Here is a 20,365-nt window from a genome sequence, read left to right as displayed (position 1 = left end):
AATTTTGAACACTAATTCAGCTAAATGTTATCCCTCCAAAAAATTATCCCTCTAAATTCTTCTAATAGACTTGTATTATAAAAAATATTATATTTAATTATTATTATGTTGTTGTAATACAAGATTTAAAGGATGCATAAGAAGTCCACTCAGTCAAGGACATGGTAATGAAATTATTTTTTTCGCCACCTCCATTATATTTAGAGTGCAATTTTTTTAGAGCATGGGGGGTTTTACAAATGCATACATTGTGATATAGCAGAAAACCCAGCAATAATGTTTAGGTGATTAAAATTAAAATCAGAACTTCTAGAAATTCAACTATTCCCTTCAAGCCCAGGTTTAAGTCATCTAAATGAGTCAGAATATATGTCAAGAACCACCAACCTCAACATTATGACTATGGTGTATGGAACAGTACCAAGTACTGATTCATCACACTTAGTGCCCCCAGACCAATGGCTCCTGGTCTAGGTTCCTTCTTGAAAAAAAAAAAGAAAAGCAAGAGTCCATTAACCAGAAATCTCTGGGACTTACAACACGAGTGCCTTAGACCATCCATTAACTTTATCCCTCGAAACAAAAAAACTGAGGTAACGTGCACTCTATTTTGAGCAAATTCTGGAAATAAGTGGATAAAATTACCATCACAATGAATAACAACCTTAATAAAACACTTCAGAGTACTTTCTTTATAATCAACACTGCAATAGGCATGTGAAGACACATGAAAAATGGACTTTCTCCTAAAGAAATTTTTAAAACAGTGCTACAAAGATTAGAAAATGGGATACATAAATGTCACATGTTACTGCTATGTCAGACAGATCAAAAACAGAATGACTCCACTTTAAAGAGGGCAGAAAGGACCTTAGAACTCCTAGATGTCTCTAAATCACCTCCATGCAAGACGGAGCTCCCTCAGGTCAGAGTTTGAAATCTACAAGAATGGACACTTGAGAGTTCCAGGTCTATTTTCTTCATCCATAATATCAGGACACTAACAGTCACTTTAAAGATTTGTATGGATTAAATGAGATAATAAATAAAATTATTTTAGTAGTCAGTATCACATAGTAAGCTCTTAATAAATATTAACTATTATTTTGCTGTTATATCTCTCATATTTCATATACTATAATTATTTGCTATGATTATTGCTCTTAATTAGACTAAATTATTCTCTATATTACCACATATTCTTCCTCAGTATATTTTTAATTTAATAGTGGTACTTTAGTTTTACTTCAATTTGGGTTTATGTAATAATTATTGAGAAAAATTATTTTGGGATACATTTGTTTATCAGCTGTATTTTTTCTAAATATGTCTATTCATGACATTTTTTCTCATTAAGCCATTTTCAATGCTCTATTGGAATCCCTATGGCTTTTTAAAATTAATATTGGTTAAAAGTAGAAACAAGCTTACCTTCTGTGCTCCCTGCCTTAAGAATGTGCCAGCAAAAGTTTCCAAAATACAGTTGAGAAATCCAGCCCCTGTGATTGAAATCCTGCCTCTTTGAATGAATTCTGTCCTGCAAAAAAATACATCTTTGATGTCATTCTACATTTGGATATGTAAATTATAGGTATTTTCAGCAGTGTAATTACTACTTACAATCAACACAAAATAATATCCATAATAATTGAATAATTGTCTATTTCAACAAATGATTTTGCTTAAAGTTGACTTATATAATATAAACAACAGCCATTCTAATTCGCCATTCTAATATTCACTTAATGCTGCAAAATATTCACTTAATGCCTTTTGAAAATTTAGTCTGAGATAATCGTCAGCTATATGGACTCTCTGAACTCAGTTTTCTTACATGTAAAATGGGAGAAATCATACTATCTTCCTTTCAAACTATCATGACAAGTGAGTTAATACATATAACAAGAATATGAAAAATGATACATAATCAGCATTTACTAAATGTTAGCCACGAGATCCAAGATGGCGGACTACAGGGAGGCTGCGTTCCTTGTCGCTCCGTAACGCCGGATTCAAGCAGAGGATATCTGCTTCTCGGTTAGGCAGTTTTTGCTGCTTATCGATCCCCTGGTGTTTACCCATTTGTCTGCTGTGAGGACCTGCAGTCTGCCAGCATATTGACACCTTTTCTGAGAGCAGATTGCTCCCTGTCAGGCATCTATCATCCGCCATTTGCCTGCCTCTCGCCTGCCCATCGCCTGCCTTACTCCTATCCATCACCCAACGCTCGAGGTTCACCTCCCGATCGCCCAGCAACAGTCAGCAAACTGATCGCCAATCGCCAGTGGAGCACCAGCTACCTGCTGCTGCCTGGAAGTTCACTGTTACAGTACCTGCAGGTTTGATTACACGTGGCTGCCGCCATTTTGAGACAACAGCCAGGCCCCGTAGGACCCCTGGCAGGACTGACTGAGCCCCATCTCCAGCATCCCTCAGCCCGACCGATCACTCCCTGCCCTCACATCGACTGACTGCTCCCTGCCGCCAGGACCCCCAGAACAACTGACTGTGCCCTATCACCGGGACCCCAGACTGACTGATTGCACCCGGCCTCCAGGATCCCACAACCACACCAAACACACGGGACCTCCAGGACCCCTGCCGGACCAACTGCATCCCATCTCCAGGACCTCCAGCTGACCACGTCCATCCCTGAGCTGCAGCTCCCCATTTGCCAACACATTTCGAAGCCAGAGCAGCCATCTTGGATAATCCTGGAAGCCATAGCTCCGATCTTTGGGTGGGGCAAATACCATCCTGAGACGCCTGCTGGAGGCTTGAAGCTCATTGTCAGGTACTTCTCATGCATCAGGCTACTGAACACTGAGAGGTTTCATTAGTATATGATTGCTATACAGTAGATTTTCTTTTTTCTCCTTTTTAAAAAAATTTAAGTTTTTATTTCTTTACTTTTCTTGCTCTCTTTTCCTTTTGTTTACCTGTTCCCTCAGAGTCTCTTTCTCCCTTTTTTGCATGCTAACGTCCGATTTCTTTTGATTACACTCTCACACTTTCTATTTTCTAGAACTTCTGTATATTCTTTTCTTATCTCATTAACAGCCACATTCTACATCCCTCTGCATGCTCTTTGTCCTCCATTAGAAACTGCAGACCTTATTGCAAACCTGTTTGTTTTACCGAAGATAATATTTGAACTCACTTTGTTTATTCTGACAATTTTGTTATTGTTCTCATAGGGGCTATTTGGTCTAGGATTGCATAGTGTCTCATTTGGGCACTGCTAATATTGATCTCCCCTTAAAGAAAGGGTTTTGGAAACCTATAGGGCCACTATAAGCCTATAGGGGGAAATCTGCAATACCCCAGATCTGCACTGCTAGAGGGGAAGATACATAAACGACATGAAAAAACAAGGGAAGAAAATCATCCAAACAAATCTAGATTATATAGTAATAGAATCCAATGACAGTATGTTAGAAGAAATGTCAGAAAAGGACTTCAGATTATACATGATTAAGATGATTCATGAAGCAAAGGATGAGATAAGAGAGCAAATGCAGGCAATGAATGATAATACCAATAAGCTGAAAGAGCACCTGCAGGAAGCAAAAGATCATTTCAACAGAGATAGAGATTCTCAAAAAAAAAAAAAAAAAAAAAACAGGAAATCCCTTGCAAGGAAGGAGACAATAACCAAATAAAAAACTCAATGGAAAGCATCACCAACAACTAGACCACTGGAAGACAGAACCTCAGACAATGAAGACAAAATATTTAATCTTGAAAATAAAGTTGCCCAAACAGAGAAGATAGTAAGAAATCATGAACAGAATCTCCAAGAACTATGGTACATCATGGAAAGACCAAATTTAAGAATTATCGGGATTGAGGAAGGCACAGAGATACAAACCAAAGGAATGAACAATCTATTCAATGAAATAATATCAGAAAATTTCCCAAACCTGAAGAATGAAATGGAAAATCAAATACAAGAGGCTTACAGAACACCAAATGCACAGAATCACAGCACATCCACACCAAGACACATTATAATGAAAATGCCTAACATTCAAATAAAGATAGGATTTTGAAGGCCGTGAGAGAAAAGCATGACATTACATATAGGAGGAGACCAATACGGATAGCGGCAGATTTCGCAACCCAGACTCTAAAAGCTAGAAAGGCCTGGACCAACATATTTCAAGCTCTGAAAGAACATGGTTGCCAACCAAGAATCCTATACCCAGCAAAACTAACCTTCAGATTTGAAGATGAAATAAAATCCTTCCATGATAAACAAAAGTTAAAAGAATTTACGAATAGAAAGCCTGCACTACAGAATGTTCTCAACAAAATATTCCATGAAGAGGAAATGAAAAACAACAATGTAGGTCAGCAAAGGGAGGAACTACCTGAGAGAAAAAGCACTCAAAGGAGAAACCAAGCCGACTTAAAAACCAATAATAAGCCAAATGTCTGGGAATACAAATTATTTCTCAATAATAACCCTGAACATTAATGGCCTAAACTCATCAATCAAAAGACACAGACTGGCAGAATGCATTAAAAAGAAAGACCCAACAATATGCTGCCTGCAAGAGACTCATCTCATAGAAAAAGACATCCACAGACTAAAGGTGAAAGGATGGGAAAAAACCTACCACGCATATGGACTCAGTAAAAAAGCGGGGGTTTCCATCCTTATATCAGATAAAGTGGACTTCAAGCCAAAGTTAGTCAGAAGGGATAAAGAGGGACATTTCATACTGCTTAAGGGAACCATAAACCAGGAAGACATAACGATACTAAATATTTATGCCCCAAACAATGGTGCATCCCTGTACATCAAACAAATCCTTCTCAATTTCAGGAATCACATAGACCACAACACAATAATTCTGGGTGACTTTAATGCACCGCTGTCACCACTAGTTAGATCCTCCAAACAAAATCCAACCAAAGAAACCATAGAACTCAATAACACAATCAATAACCTAGACTTAATTGACATATATAGAATATTCCATCCATCAACGAGCAGATACACTTTCTTCTCAGCACACATGGAACCTTCTTGAAAATAGACCATATGTTATGCCACAAAGCAGACCTTAGGAAATGCAAAAAAATAGAGATACTGCCTTGTGTTCTATGAGATCATAATGGACTGAGAGTAGAAATCAATGACAAAATAAAAAAGGGAAATTACTCCAACACTTGGAGACTAAATAATATGCTATTGAATGAAACATGGATAACAAAAAACATCAGGGAGGAGATTAAAAAATTCTTACAGGTCAAGGAGAATGATGATATAACATATCAAAATCTCTGGGACACTATGAAAGCGGTATTAAAAGGAAATTTCATTGCATGGAGCGCATTCCAGAAAAGAATGACAAGTCAACAACTGAATGATCTAACATTACAGCTCAAAGCCCTAGAAAAAGAAGAACAGAATAACAGCAAAAAATAGTAGAAGACAGGAAATAATTAAAATCAGAGCTGAAATCAATGAAATTGAAACAAAAGAAACTATTCAAAAAATTGACAAAAAGTTGGTTCTTTGAGAAAGTAAACAAAATAGAGAAACCCTTAGCCACACTAACAAAGAGAAGGAGAGAGAAGACTCAAATTACTAAAATACATAATGCAAAAGGAAATATCACGACAGACACCACTGAGATACAGAACATAATGAGAAGCTACTTTGAAAATCTGTATTCCAACAAAATAGAAAGTACCGAAGACATTGACAAATTTCTAGAGACATATGCTCCTCCCAAACTGAACCAGGAGGACATACACGATTTAAACAGATCAATATCAAGCAATGAAATAGAAGAAGCCATTAAAAACTTACCATCCAAGAAAAGCCCAGGACCAGATGGATTCTCAGCTGAGTTCTACAAGACCTTCAAAGAAGAACTCATTCCAATACTTCTCAAAGTATTCCAGGAAATAGAAAAGGAGGGTGCCCTACCAACTCATTCTATGAAGCTAATATCACCCTCATATCCAAACCAGGAAAAAACACATCAAGGAAAGAAAATTTTAGACCAATATCCTTGATGAATATAGATGCAAAGATCCTTAACAAAATATTGGCAAACCATATCCAAAAACATATTAAGAAAATTGTGCACCACAATCAAGTGGGGTTCATCCCTGGAATGCAAGGATGGTTCAACATTCGTAAATCAATAAACGTAATCCATCATGTCAATAGACTTAAGGATAAGAATCATATGGTTATTTCAATTGATGCAGAAAAAGCGTTCGACAAAATACAACACCCTTTCATGCTCAAAACACTAGAAAAAATAGGGATAAGAGGAACATACCTGAACATTGTAAAAGCTATTTATGCTAAGTCCATGGCCAACATCATTCTTAATGGAGAAAAACTGAAACCATTCCCTTTAAAAACGAGAACAAGACAGGGATGTCCTCTTTCACCACTTCTATTCAACACTGTCCTCCAAACTCTAGCCAGAGCAATTAGGCAGACTAAAGAAATTAAAGGGATACGAATAGGAAAAGAGGAACTTAAGCTGTCACTATTTGTGGATGACATGATTCTATATTTAGAGGATCCAAAAACCTCCTCCAGAAAACTTCTAGACCTCAGCAATGAATTCAGCAAAATAGCAGGCTATAAAAACAACACACATAAATCTAAAGCATTTTTATATGCAAGCGACAAAACAGCTGAAAGGGAAATGAGGAAAACAACTCCATTTGCAATAGCCTCAAAACAAATAAAATACTTGGGCATCCATCTAACCAAAGAGGTAAAAGATCTCTACAATGAAAACAACAAAATATTGAAGAAAGAAATTAAGGAAAACCTTAGAAGATGGAAAGATCTCCCATGTTCTTGGATAGGCAGAATTAATATTGTCAAAATGGCCATACTACCAAAAGTGCTATACAGATTCAATGCAATTCCAATTAAAATCCCAATGACGTACCTTACAGAAATAGAGCAAGCAGTCATGAAATCGATCTGGAAGAATAAGAAACCCAGAATAGCTAAAGCAATCCTTAGCAGGAAGAGTGAAACAGGGGGTATCGCAATACCAGAACTTCAACTATACTACAAAGCAATAGTAACAAAAACAGCATGGTATTTTCACCAAAATAGACAGGTAGATCAATGGTACAGAATAGAGGACACGGACACAAACCCAAATAAATACAATTTTCTCATACTAGACAAAGGTGCCAAAAACATGCAATGGAGAAAAGGAGCCTCTTTAACAAATGGTGCTGGGAAAACTGGAAATCCATATGCAGCAGATTGAAACTAAACCCCTATCTCTCACCCTGCACAAATCTCAACTCACAATGGATCAAGGACCTTGAAATCAGACCAGAGACCCTGCATCTTATAGAAGAAAAAGTAGGTCCAAATCTTCAACTTGTTGGCTTAGGATCAGACTTCCTTAACAGGACTCCCATAGCACAAGAAATAAAAGCAAGAATTGATAACTGGGATAGATTCAAACTAAAAAGCTTTCTTTCAGCAAAGGAAACTATCAGCAATGCGAAGAGAGAGCCTACAGAGTGGGAGAATATCTTTGCCACTCATACTTCAGATAGAGCACTAATTTCCAGAATCCATAAAAAACTCAAAAAACTCTACACCAAGAATACAAATAACCCAATCAACAAATAGGCTAAGGAAATAAACAGACACTTCACCGACGAAGATCTACAAGCAATCAACAAACATATGAAAAAATGTTCACCATCTTTAGTAATAAGAGAAATGCAAATCAAAACTACATTAAGATTCCATCTCACTCCAATTAGAATGGCAATTATCAAGAATACAAGCAACAACAGGTGTTGGAGAGGATGTGGGGAAAAAGGTACACTCATATATTGCTGGTGGGGCTGCAAATTAGTGCAGCCACTCTGGAAAGCAGTGTGGAGATTCCTTAGAAAACTTGAATGGACCTACCATTTGACCCAGCTCTCCCACTCCTTGGCCTATACCCAAAGGACTTAAAATCAGCATACTACAGAGATACAGCCACATCAATGTTCATAGCTGCTCAATTCACAATAGCCAGACTATGGAACCAACCTAGATGCCCTTCAATTGATGAATGGATAAAGAAACTGTGGTATATATATACAATGGAAGATTACTCAGCCATAAAGAATAATAAAATTATGGCATTTGCAGGCAAATGGATGAAATTGGAGAATATCATGCTAAGTGAGATAAGCCAATCTAAAAAATCCAAAAGACGAATGATCTCACTGATAAGCAGATGATGACTCGTAATGAGGGATGGAAGGGGGGCAAGAATGGAGGAAGGAGGGATTGTATAGAGGGAAAAGAGAGGTGGGAAGGGTGGGGGGAGGAAAAAAATAACGGAATGAATCAAACATCATTACTCTATATAAATGTATGATTATGCAAATGGTATGCTGTTACTCCATGTACAAACAGAAACAACATGTATCCCATTTGTTTACAATTAAAAAAAATAAAAAATAAAAAATAAATTTAAAAAAAATGTTAGCCACTATTACTAAAGAGAGACAGACAGCAGATTATAAAGTCAGAAGCCTGGAATGACTTCTTTAAATCCTTGACTTGAAAGGTGGGTGGTGAGAAAACAGATGTGCTTCCATCTCTACAAATGCTAATTATCAAAGCTCTGCAATATTAATTATCTCCTTCTCACAAAACAGAGATCTGGATTCCCTTTAAGAGTGATAAGTAAGATGGTTGAATAGGAAGCCCCAAGTCCTCATACCCATTGATTTAGCAAAACATACCAAAACATTGATTTAACAACAACATACAAACCAAATTCACTTTGTGAGAACTCCAGAAACCAATTAAGTGTCAGCAGTACTCCAAGTGAGTGAAAAGCCAAAAGCCACATCAAAGCAGATAAGAAAATTTGTTGCATTCACTCATGACAGTACCCTCATACCCAGCACAGAATAGCACAATTGGGAGTAAACTCCCAACCTATGGCTTCTCCCTCAGGAGGGAAAATGAGTTACTTTCTGTCTTTCAGGGTGCTTCCTATATGATCAGGGCACTGAATGGAAAAGCAGTGTATTTTGGATGCCTGGTGGCCACAGAGAACAAATGTAAACATGGCAACTTGTTTCAGCACTAGAGAATCTGCAGTACTACAAACAGATACCAAAAGAAACAAGTGATTACAGGCTCTTGAGACTATCAGAGGACTCTTTTTAACTGAGAAAATACACACAAAAGCCAGAGAAGACACATCCTCAGAGAATGTTTGAGAGATCCTTAAAATCTCTAGCTTGGCTGATCATACAGTCTTCTACTGTACAAAGTGAATCCATAAAGACTGGAAGAGATAACTCTTTTGTTCATGTGCCTAAATAGCAACAAAAATGAGAAAGGCACACAAAGAAACAAGGAAACATGGCCCAGTCTAAGAACCAAATAAATCTCTAGCAACTAACCCTGAAAAAGCAGAGATCCAAAAATTATCTGAAAAAGAATGTGAAATTATCATCTTAAAATGTTCAGCGTGCTAAAAGAGAACACAGAAAAGCAAAATGAAATCAGAAATATGATGCATTAACAAAATTAGAATATCAACAAAGAGAAACTCAGAAATTCAAGAGTTGAAGAATATAATAACTAAATTGAAAAATTCATTGGAGGGGTTCAATAGCAACTTGATCGAGAATAAAAAAGAATCAGCAAACTTGAAGATAAGTCATTTGAAAGGACTTATTGAGTTAGAGAAGCAAAAGGAAAACAGAATTAAGAAAAATGAGGACTGCCTAAGAGATTTACAAAACATCATTAAGTGGATCAATGTACACATTATGGAAATCTCAGAAACAGAATGAATGATAAAAAGGCAAAGAAGCTATATGAAGAAATAATGGCCAAAACTTCCCAGATTTGAAAAAGAAATGAGCATACAAATTCAAAAAGGTTAGCAAGCTCCAATTAAGTCATATTCAAAGAGATGCACACCAAGACATATTATAATCAAACTGTCAAAAGTCCCAAAGAAATAATATCAAAAACAGCAAGAAAAAAATGAACTCATTATACAAGAAAGCTACCATGAGATTTTCAGTGAATTTTTCAGCAGACGCTTTGCAGGCCAAAAGAGAAAGAGATAATATAGTCAAAGTGCTAAAAGAAAAGAACTATGAACCAAGAATTCAGCAAAACCATTCTTCAAAAATGAAAGAGAAAATAAGACTTTCACAGGTACAGAAAACCTGCCTGTATTCATCACCACTTAATTTCGTCTCATTCATTCATTTGTTCAACACACTGTGTGGCTTCCAAATGCTGAGTATTATATTGAGTGCTAGAGGCCACAGTGAAGGAGATGACATCTGTTCTCCAGGATCTCACTGTTTAGCAGAAAATAGGAAGACATGTGTGAGCAAACAGGCAAAGCATTCCATCAGAGGAAAACTACAGGGACCCAAGTACGGAGACATGAAGTTTGAAGAGCCACAGATGTTTGAGGACTTCATAAATCCTTCCTATAATCTTCCCAAGAAGGACTACAGTAAAAGATAAATATGGGAAATGTCAACAGATGGAGCTGAAAGGACAAGTGGAAATCAGAATGAAAATGGTCTTTGGCTGAGGAGTTATCCTGAAGATTATCCTGAAGGTCTCCTCTGTGGACAACTAGTAACACACATGGATTAATTGTAAATGACTAAAAAGCTAGTTGTCACACCTTAATACTTCTAGACAATTTTCTATCCTGCATCTTCAATTGCAGGGCTTATACTCAAGTTCAATGAACATTCATTAAATAAATTAATCTAATTAATATCTTTTTAATCAAAAATACTCAACAAAAAAAGTATTTTTCCTACCTTCTTACATGCTATAAAAAACAAGTTGAGAGCCAACTCTCCCATACTTGTGTCTATGTAAGGATGCATGTTTATGTAAGCACAGGCACTGATACACTAAAAATCACATTATGAGAAGATAATGAATACAAGTTGTGAATTTAGCAAAGGAGCTATTATAGCCCTTTACCTAGACCTTCTTTCTAAAAGGAGTAGCCTATACACTGAAACCATGCACATGTAAAAAGCCTTCATAACTCCTCTCACTTCTTCCTTCCCTCCTGCTTCATTCTTGCATGTGCCCATGCGTGCACGCGTGCACGCGCGCACACACACACACACACACGCACACACACACAGAGATATTCCATTCAATCTGACATAAATATCTTCACCCTAAGGAGCTTCTTAGATTTAAACCTATTTAAAATGATTTGCTCATGTAAAACTATATCCTAGTGACACTAATCTTCCCCGTCTTTATTCTGGATTAGTAAGAGTAGAATTTACAGTGATTTTAATATTTAAAAATGAAAAGTTGAGCAGTCTCACACACGTGGGAGAGATGAACTTCTCAGTCCTCAAGGCAAGTATAGGTGAGGGATTAATAAAAAAGTCTCTCTTACATCATATTCTAAACAATATTTCTTTCTGCCACTTTTGGGAGAAGTAAGTCCTCAGAAAAGCACTCTCAGGGTTTGTTCACATATCAGAGAATAACAGGGCAATAAAGCAGGGTCATACCCTTGCCATCAATGAGATGAGAGTTTATCCTATTATATTTTTAAGACTGTCAAAGAAGAAAATGTTGCTTTCTCCCTCAATAATTCACTGACAAAGTACTTCAGACATTTTTTTCTTACTACACATAGCTAACCCAAATCCCTCTCAGTAGCATTAGACTCCATGTAAGTTCCTGTGCAAAACACAGCAACACAGAAGTTTATACAACATACAGTTTAATTTTATCTCTGTTAAAAAAAAAAAAAAAAGCAGAGGGGGGGCACTGGGGTTGTAGCTCAGTGGTAGAGTGCTTGCCTAGCATGTATGAGGCCTTGGATTCAATCCTCAGCCCCACATAAAGATAAATAAATAAAATAAAGGTATTGTGTTCATCTGCAACTAAAAAAAATTTTTTTAAAGAAAGAAATAAAAGATGGAGGAATGCAGGGATGGACGGATGGATGAACAGAGTTGAAATGATAGTGAACAGAATCTACAGGCATTAGAATTACAGGTACAATTTATTTATAGGCGTTCAGTTCCTTTCATTTGTTTACAAGTTTTCTATAATAAATATGTATTACTCTGGCAATTAAGAAAATAAAGTAAGGTCTTGAGCATCATTTTCATATAAATAAAACATTGCTTTTTAAAAGACTCTGTGCCACCAAGCACCATTTTCAGCAAAAGTACATACTAACTTTCAGTTTGCCTTTCATTTAAAAATCTCCTTAAATAACCTCATGGCTTTCAATTCCCCACACTATGTAATCTGGGTTCTTTGTGCCTTTTGTCCTAAAACTTGTTCTTCCTACCCACACTTGAAGTATATTGTACTTCACTCAAGAGACATGAAGATAAATTGGGTTTTCCTGTGCCTCTCATCTCTGGTAATCCTGAAGGGAGGACTGCATTGCATTTACGATGTTACACACACAGTGATACTTCCTCCTCATAGTAACTGTTTTAATCAGCTTTTTCACTGCTGTGACTAAAAGACCCAATGAGAACAATGGTAGAGGAGGAAAAATTTGAGGGCTCATGGTTTCAGAAGTCTTAATCCATAGAAGACCAGCTCTGTTCCATGGGGCTCGAGGTGAGGCTAAACATCATGGCAGAAGAGTATGGCAGAGGGAAGCGGCTCACATGGTGATCAGGAAGCAGAAACTCCACTCTCCAGATACAAATATACACCCCATAGCCATGCCCCAATGAACTGCTTCCTCTAGCCACACCCCACCTGCCTCTAGTTACCACTCAGTTAACCCCATCAGGGATTATTTTGCTGATTAGGTTAAGCCTATAACCCAATCATTTCTCCTCCAAACTTTCTGGCAATGTCTCACACATGAGCTTTTGGAGACACCTCACATTCAAACCATTAACAGTAACTGTGCATATTATATGCTAGACAATGGGTAATCTTCAGAGATTGTTATGCTTTGAAAATTACTTTCTCTCTTTATACATAAAAAAAAAACGGGGCTTTTCAAGATGGCGGACTAGAGGGTGGCTGCATTTCATGTTGCTCCAGGACTCAGGATTCAAAAGAGGAGATATTGAGAAACTTGGGACCAACTCAAAGCAGCCAGGTGAGTCTCTCCCATTGGGGAGGCGTCCCGGATGGGGCAGTAGTCCTGGAACGCAGGAAACGTTGTGAAGTAGAGCTGCCCGGCAAGACACCCCTCCCCCCACTGGAGCAGTGAACTCGGACAACTGAGAGCATCGTAGAGGAGGCCGCTCAGCAAAGCGCTTGGACTCGGAGCAACCACTGGGGCTCCGGGAGGCTGCCCAGAGGAGGAGCTGCGAGGAGAGCTGTTTGGACTCAGAGCAACCACTCCTGAACACCAGGGCCTACGGTGAGGAGGAGGTGGAGGAGTGCGGCGGGTCGCCTGGACTCAGAGTGACTGCACCAGAGCTACAGGTGGTTGCCAGAGGAGGAGCTGCGAGGAGAGCTATTTGGACTCAGAGTGACCGCTCCTGAATGCTGGGGGGCTGCCTGGAGGAGGAGGAGGAGCACGGTGGGTCGCTTGGACTCGCAGTAACTGCATCAGAGCTCCAGGCGGCTGCTCAGAGGAGGAGGCGAGTGGTGAGTTGTTTGGACTCAAAGCGACCGCTCCTGAACACCAGGGGGCTGCCCGGAGGAGGAGGAACAGGGCAGGTCACTTGAACTTGGAATGACTGCCCAGGGCAATGGGCGGTTGATGGGAGGAGGAGGCGCACAGTGAGTTGCATGGACCCCTAGTGACCTCACCGGAACACCAGGCGGCTGTCCAGAGGAAGAGGCGTGCAGCGGGTCGCTGGGACTCGGAGCAATTGTACGGGGCTCCAGGTGGCTGCTCAGAGGAGGGGCCGCATAGGCAGGCAATTAGGTGCAGAGCAGGGTCCCAGGACCTAGGAGGCTTCTTGGTGGAAGAGCCGCACAAAGACAGGCTTAGGGGCGGAGCAAAGGTTCCAGGACTGCGGGCAGATTTTCTGAGGAGAAGCAGCCTAAGAAGACTCGTCTGCGAAGGGTGAGGCTCCCAGGCCCAGGAGGTAGGTCCAGGCCCAGGGGAACGTTGTAGAGGAAGGCAGCCCAGCCCAGGCGGTAGCTGTGGATTGGGGGGAACCTCTAGGAGGGGAACTGACCAGCGAGACCTCCCCGACAGGTCAGTCTTCCCTGCAGGGTGAGGTTTTCCCACAAGGATGGTAAAACCAGAGACACAGACCCAAACAGGCCTTGCCTCAGCCCGCAGCCTAGTTCCCCTTTGGATGACCATTGGTCAACAAGTGGAGGCATCTCTTTTGCACTAGGAGGGAATATACCCTACCTGAAGGCCACCACCCCTAGAGAGGCAGCTTCCTTGTGGAGCACCGCATTATCAACTTCCTCCAAGACTTCAGCCCACTGAAGGCTAAGAGGGAATATACTAGAAATCTTCAGGGACATTATAAGTCAATAGAGGAAATCTGCAATATCTCAGAGGTCCACTGATACCTGAACAATATGAGAAAACAAGGGAAGAAAATGCCCCAAACAAATGTATTTATTTACATCAATAAAATCCAATGACAGCATGGCACAAGAAATGACAGAAAAGGAGTTCAGAATGTACATAATTAAAATGATCAGGGAAGCAAACGATGAGATGAAAGAGCAAACGCAGGCACTGAATGATGAGATGAAAGAGCAAACGCAGGCATTGAATGATCGCACCAATCGACAGTTAAAAGAGCAAATACAGGAAGCAAACGATCATTTCAATAAAGAGTTAGAGATATTGAAAAAAAACCAAACAGAAATCCTTGAAATGAAGGAAACAATAAACCAAGTTAAAAACTCCATAGAAAGCATAACCAATAGGATAGAACACCTGGAAGACAGAACCTCAGACATTGAAGACAAAATATTTAACCTTGAAAACAAAGTTGAACGAACAGAGAAGATGGTAAGAAATCATGAACAGAATCTACAAGAACTATGGGATATCATGAAAAGGCCAAACTTAAGAATTATTGGGACTGAGGAAGGCTTAGAAGAACAAACCAAAGGAAAGAACAATCTATTCAATGAAATAATATCAGAAAATTTCCCAAATCTGAAGAATGAAATGGAAAATCAAGTTCAAGAGGTTTATAGGACTCCAAATACACAAAATTACAACAGACCCACACCAAGGCACATTATAATGAAAATACCTAACATACAAAATAAAGACAGAATTTTAAAGGCTGTGAGAGAAAAGAACCAAATTACATTCAGGGGGGAACCAATATGGATATCAGCAGATTTTTCAATCCAGACCCTAAAAGCTAGAAGGGCCTGGAACAACATTTTTCAAGCCCTGAAAGAAAATGGATGAAAACCAAGAATCTTATACCCAGCAAAGCTTACCTTCAAATTTGATGATGAAATAAAATCCTTCCATGATAAACAAAAGCTAAAAGAATTTAGAAAAAGAAAGCCAGCATTGCAGAACATTCTCAGCAAAATATTCCATGAGGAAGAGATGAAAAACAAAGAAGCAAATCAGCAAAGGGAGGAATTATCCTAAAGGAATTGTCAAATAAAGGAGGAAACAAGTTGTGTCAAACAAATAAATTAATTAATTAATTTAATTAAATAAATGAACCAAATGACCGGGAATACAAATCATATCTCAATAATAACCCTGAATGTTAATGGCCTGAATTCATCAACCAAAAGACATAGACTGGCAGATTGGATTAAAAAGAAAGATCTAACAATATGTTGCCGGCAAGAGACTCACTTCATAGAAAAAGATACCCATAGACTAAAGGTGAAAGGATGGGGAAAAACATACCATGCACATGGACTCAGCAAAAAAGCTGGAGTATCCATCCTCATTTCCGATAATGTGGACTTCAAGCCAAAGTTAGTCAGAAGGGATAAAGAAGGTCATTTCATACTGCTTAAGGGAAGCATAAATCAGCAAGATATAACAATCATAAACATCGATGCCCCAAACAGTGGCTCATCCATGTATGTCAAACAAATCCTTCTCAATTTCAGAAACCAAATAGACCATAACACAGTAATACTAGGTGATTTTGACAGGCCTCTCTCACCACTGGACAGATCTTCCAAACAAAAATTGAACAAAGAAACCATAGATCTCAATAACACAATCAATAATTTAGACTTAACAGACATTTATAGAGTATATCATTCAACCAAGAGCAAAAACACTTTCATCTCAGCAGCACATGGATCCTTCTCTAAAACAGACCATATATTATGCCACAAAGCTAATGTTAGCAAATACAAGATAGAGACACTACCTTGTACTCTATCAGATCATAATGGATTGAAGTTAGAAATAAATGAAAGAGTAAAAAACAGGAGCTACTCCAACACCCGGAGATTAACAATATGCTATTATATGATGAATGGACAACAGAAGATATTAGGAAGGAAACTTAAAAATTCTTAGAGGTAAATGAGAACAAAGAAACATCATATCAAAATCTCTGGGACACTATGAAAGCAGTACTTAGAGGAAAATTTATTTCATGGAGCGCACTTAATAAAAGAAGTGAAACTCAACAAATAAACGACGTAACACCACAGCTCAAAGCCCTAGAAAAAGAAGAACAGACCAACACCAAAAGTAGTAGAAGACAGGAAATAATTAAACTCAGAGCTGAAATCAATGAAATTGAAACAAAAGAAACAATACAAAAAATTGACAAAATAAATAGTTTGTTCTTTGAAAAAATAAACAAAATTGATAAACCTTTAGCCACACTAACAAAGAGAAGATGAGAGAAAACCCAAATCACTAAAATTCGGAATGAACAAGGAAATATCACAACAGATACGATTGAAATACAAAACATAATTAGAAGCTATTTTGAAAATCTATACTCCAACAAAATAGAAAATTTCGAACACATCAACAGGTTTCTAGAGACATATGAATTGCCTAAACTCAACGAGGAGAACATACACAATTTAAATAGACCAATTTCAAGTCATGAAACAGAAGAAGTCATCAAAAGCCTACCAACAAAGAAAAGTCCGGGACCAGATGGGTTCTCAGCCGAGTTCTACAAAACCTTTAAAGAAGAGCTCATTCCAATACTTCTCAAAGTATTCCATAAAATAGAAGAGGAGGGAACCCTCCCAAACGCATTCTATGAAGTCAATATCACACTGATACCTAAACCAGACAGAGACACATCGAGGAAAGAAAATTTCAGACTAATATCCTTAATGAACATCGACGCAAAAATTCTCAACAAAATTTTAGCAAATCGCATACAAAAACATATTTAAAAAGATAGTGCACCATGATCAAGTGGGTTTCATCCCAGGGATGCAAGGCTGGTTTAACATCAGGAAATCAATATTTGTAATTCACCATATCAATAGACTTAAAGTCAAGAATCACATGATTATTTCAATAGATGCAGAAAAAGTATTTGATAAAATACAGTACCCCTTCATGCTCAAAACACTAGAAAAAATAGGGATAGTGGGAACATTCCTTAATATTGTAAAGGCCACCTATGCTAAGACCATGGCTAATATCATTCTAAATGGTGAAAAACTGAAAGCATTCCCCCTAAAAACTGGAACAAGGCAGGGATGCCCTCTTTCACCACTTCTATTCAATATCGTCCTTGAAACTCTAGCAAGAGCAATTAGACAGACCAAAGAAATTAAAGGGATACAAATAGGAAAAGAAGAACTTAAACTATCCCTATTTGCTGATGATATGATTATATACTTAGAGGAACCAGGAAATTCCACCAGAAAACTTTTAGAACTCATAAGTGAATTCAGTAAAGTAGTGGGATATAAGATCAATGCACATAAATCTAATGCATACATAAGTGATAAATCTTTGGAAAGAATAATTAGGAAAACTACCCCATTCACAATAGCCTCGAAAAAAATAAAATATTTGGGAATCAATCTCACAAAAGAGGTGAAAGACCTCTACAATGAGAACTACAGAACACTAAAGAAAGAAATCGAAGAAAACCTTAGAAGATGGAAATCTTCTAAGAAGATCTCCCATGTTCTTGCATAGGAAGAATTAATATTGTCAAAATGGCCATACTACCTAAAGTGCTATATAGATTCAATGCAATTCCAATTAAAATCCCAATGACGTACCTTACAGAAATAGAGCAAGCAATTATGAAATTCATCTGGAAGAATAAGAAACCCAGAATAGCTAAAGCAATCCTTAGCAGGAAGAGTGAAACAGGAGGTATCGCAATACCAGATCTTCAACTCTACTACAAAGCAATAGTAACCAAACGGCATGGTGTTGGTACCAAAATAGAAAGGTAGATCGATGGTACAGAACAGAGGACACGGACACAAACCCAAATAAATACAATTTTTTCATACTAGACAAAGGTCCCAAAAATATGCAATGGAGAAAAGATAGCCTCTTCAACAAATGGTGCTGGGAGAATTGGAAATCCATATGCAGCAGAATGAAACTAAACCCATATCTCTCACCATGCACGAAACTAAACTCAAAATGGATTAAGGACCTCGGAATCAGACCACAAACCCTGCAGATTATAGAAGAAAAGGTAGGTCCAGATCTTCAACATGTCGGCTTAGGACCAGACTTCCTCAACAGGACTCCCATAGCACAAGAAATAAAAGCAAGAATCAATAACTGGGATAGATTCAAACTAAAAAGCTTTTTCTCAGCAAAGGAAACTATCAGCAATGCGAAGAAAGAACCTACAGAGTGGGAGAAAATCTTTGCCAATCATACTTCAGATAGAGCACTAATCTCCAGAATCTATAAAGAACTCAAAAAACTTTACACCAAGAATACAAATAATCCAATCGACAAATGGGCTAAGGAAATGAATAGACACTTCACAGAAGAAGATCTACAAGCAATCAACAAACATATGGAAAAATGTTCAACATCTCTAGTAATAAGAGAAATGCAAATCAAAACCACCCTAAGATTCCATCTCACCCCAATTAGAATGGCCATTATCAAGAATACAAGCAACAACAGGTGTTGGCGAGGATGTGGGAAGAAAGGAACACTCATACATTGCTGGTGGGGCTGCAAATTAGTGCAGCCACTCTGGAAAGCAGTGTGGAGATTCCTTAGAAAACTTGGAATGGAACCACCATTTGACCCAGCTATCCCACTCCTTGGCCTATACCCAAAGGACTTAAAATCAGCATACTACAGAGATACAGCCACATCAATGTTCATAACTGCTCAATTCACAATAGCCAGATTGTGGAACCAACCTAGATGCCCTTCAATTGATGAATGGATAAAGAAACTGTGATTATATATATATATATATATATATATATATATACACACACACACACACACACACACACACAATGGAATATTACTCAGCCATAAAGAATGATAAAATTATGGCATTTGCAGGCAAATGGATGAAATTGGAGAATATCATGCTAAGTGAGATAAGCCAATCTCAAAAATCCAAAGGACAAATGATATCGCTAAGAAGTGGATGATGACACATAATGGGGGGGAGGGAGGGGTTAGTGTTAGGGTTAGAGTTAGGGTTAGGGAGCGGGGCAAGAATGGAGGAAGGAAGGACTATATAGAGGGAAAAGAGGGGTGGTGGGAAGGGAAAAAATAACAGAATGAATCAAACAACATTACCCTATGTAAATTTATGATTACACAAATGGTATGCCTTTACACCATGTACAAACAGAGAAACAGCATGTATCCCATTTGTTTACAATAAAAAAAAAAAACCTATGGCAAAAAAAAATGTTAAATAACTCATCCATAATCATATCGCTTCATGACATGCTGATTCATTATCTATCACCTCAAAACTTACTCCTCCTCTGATCTCTGCTAATGATAAATCCATCCTCCTCCTAGTCCATGAGATAAGAAATCTCAACATGTCTTATGGTTCTCTCTCTGTAATCAATCCAAATATTCAATCAGTCACCAGATTGTGTTTAGGTTACTTCCAATGACCTTCAATAATCCGTGCATTCTTCCCCGGGCCTCTGCTCCTGCCTGATCTAGCACAGCACTTTCTTCTCTAGAACCACAGCAACTGGCTCCCATTGGGATCCTTTTCTCCGACATGGAGACCCTGCACTCCACACTGCCCAAAGTCAGCTTTCTAAGCACATAGTGGTCACGTCACTGCCTGTTTGCTAAGTAGACACAGAAAATAGCCTGCACACTCAGACTTAGGTCCATGGAACTCATCCAAATTGTTGCACATAGCTGTTGTTTGTTCATTGTCATTGCTGTAGGGTATTCTACTGTTTGAAAACCCTCCAAATTATTTATTCACTCTAATAAAGATGTCATTTAGATGGACCCCA

The 20,365-nt window shown here is 38.3% G+C and overlaps 1 protein-coding gene across 4 annotated transcripts in view; it reads right to left on the bottom strand.

The window, feature by feature from the left end:
- PRELID2 (PRELI domain containing 2) overlaps positions 1–20,365 on the bottom strand; it is an 86,560-nt gene that overhangs the window by 34,727 nt on the left and 31,468 nt on the right. For all 4 annotated transcript variants that reach the window (XM_079145482.1, XM_079145481.1, XM_079145479.1 and 1 more), the window contains one exon: positions 1,432–1,537. In XM_079145482.1, coding sequence (XP_079001608.1) covers positions 1,432–1,537 — 106 coding nt within the window. The remainder of the gene's footprint in view (positions 1–1,431; positions 1,538–20,365) is intronic.

Source organism: Sciurus vulgaris, assembly GCF_902686455.1.
Source record: "Sciurus vulgaris genome assembly, chromosome: 6".
Taxonomy (NCBI): domain Eukaryota; kingdom Metazoa; phylum Chordata; class Mammalia; order Rodentia; family Sciuridae; genus Sciurus; species Sciurus vulgaris.
The sequence above is the reverse complement of the archived record's forward strand: the minus strand, read 5'-3'. Positions and strand labels throughout refer to the sequence as shown.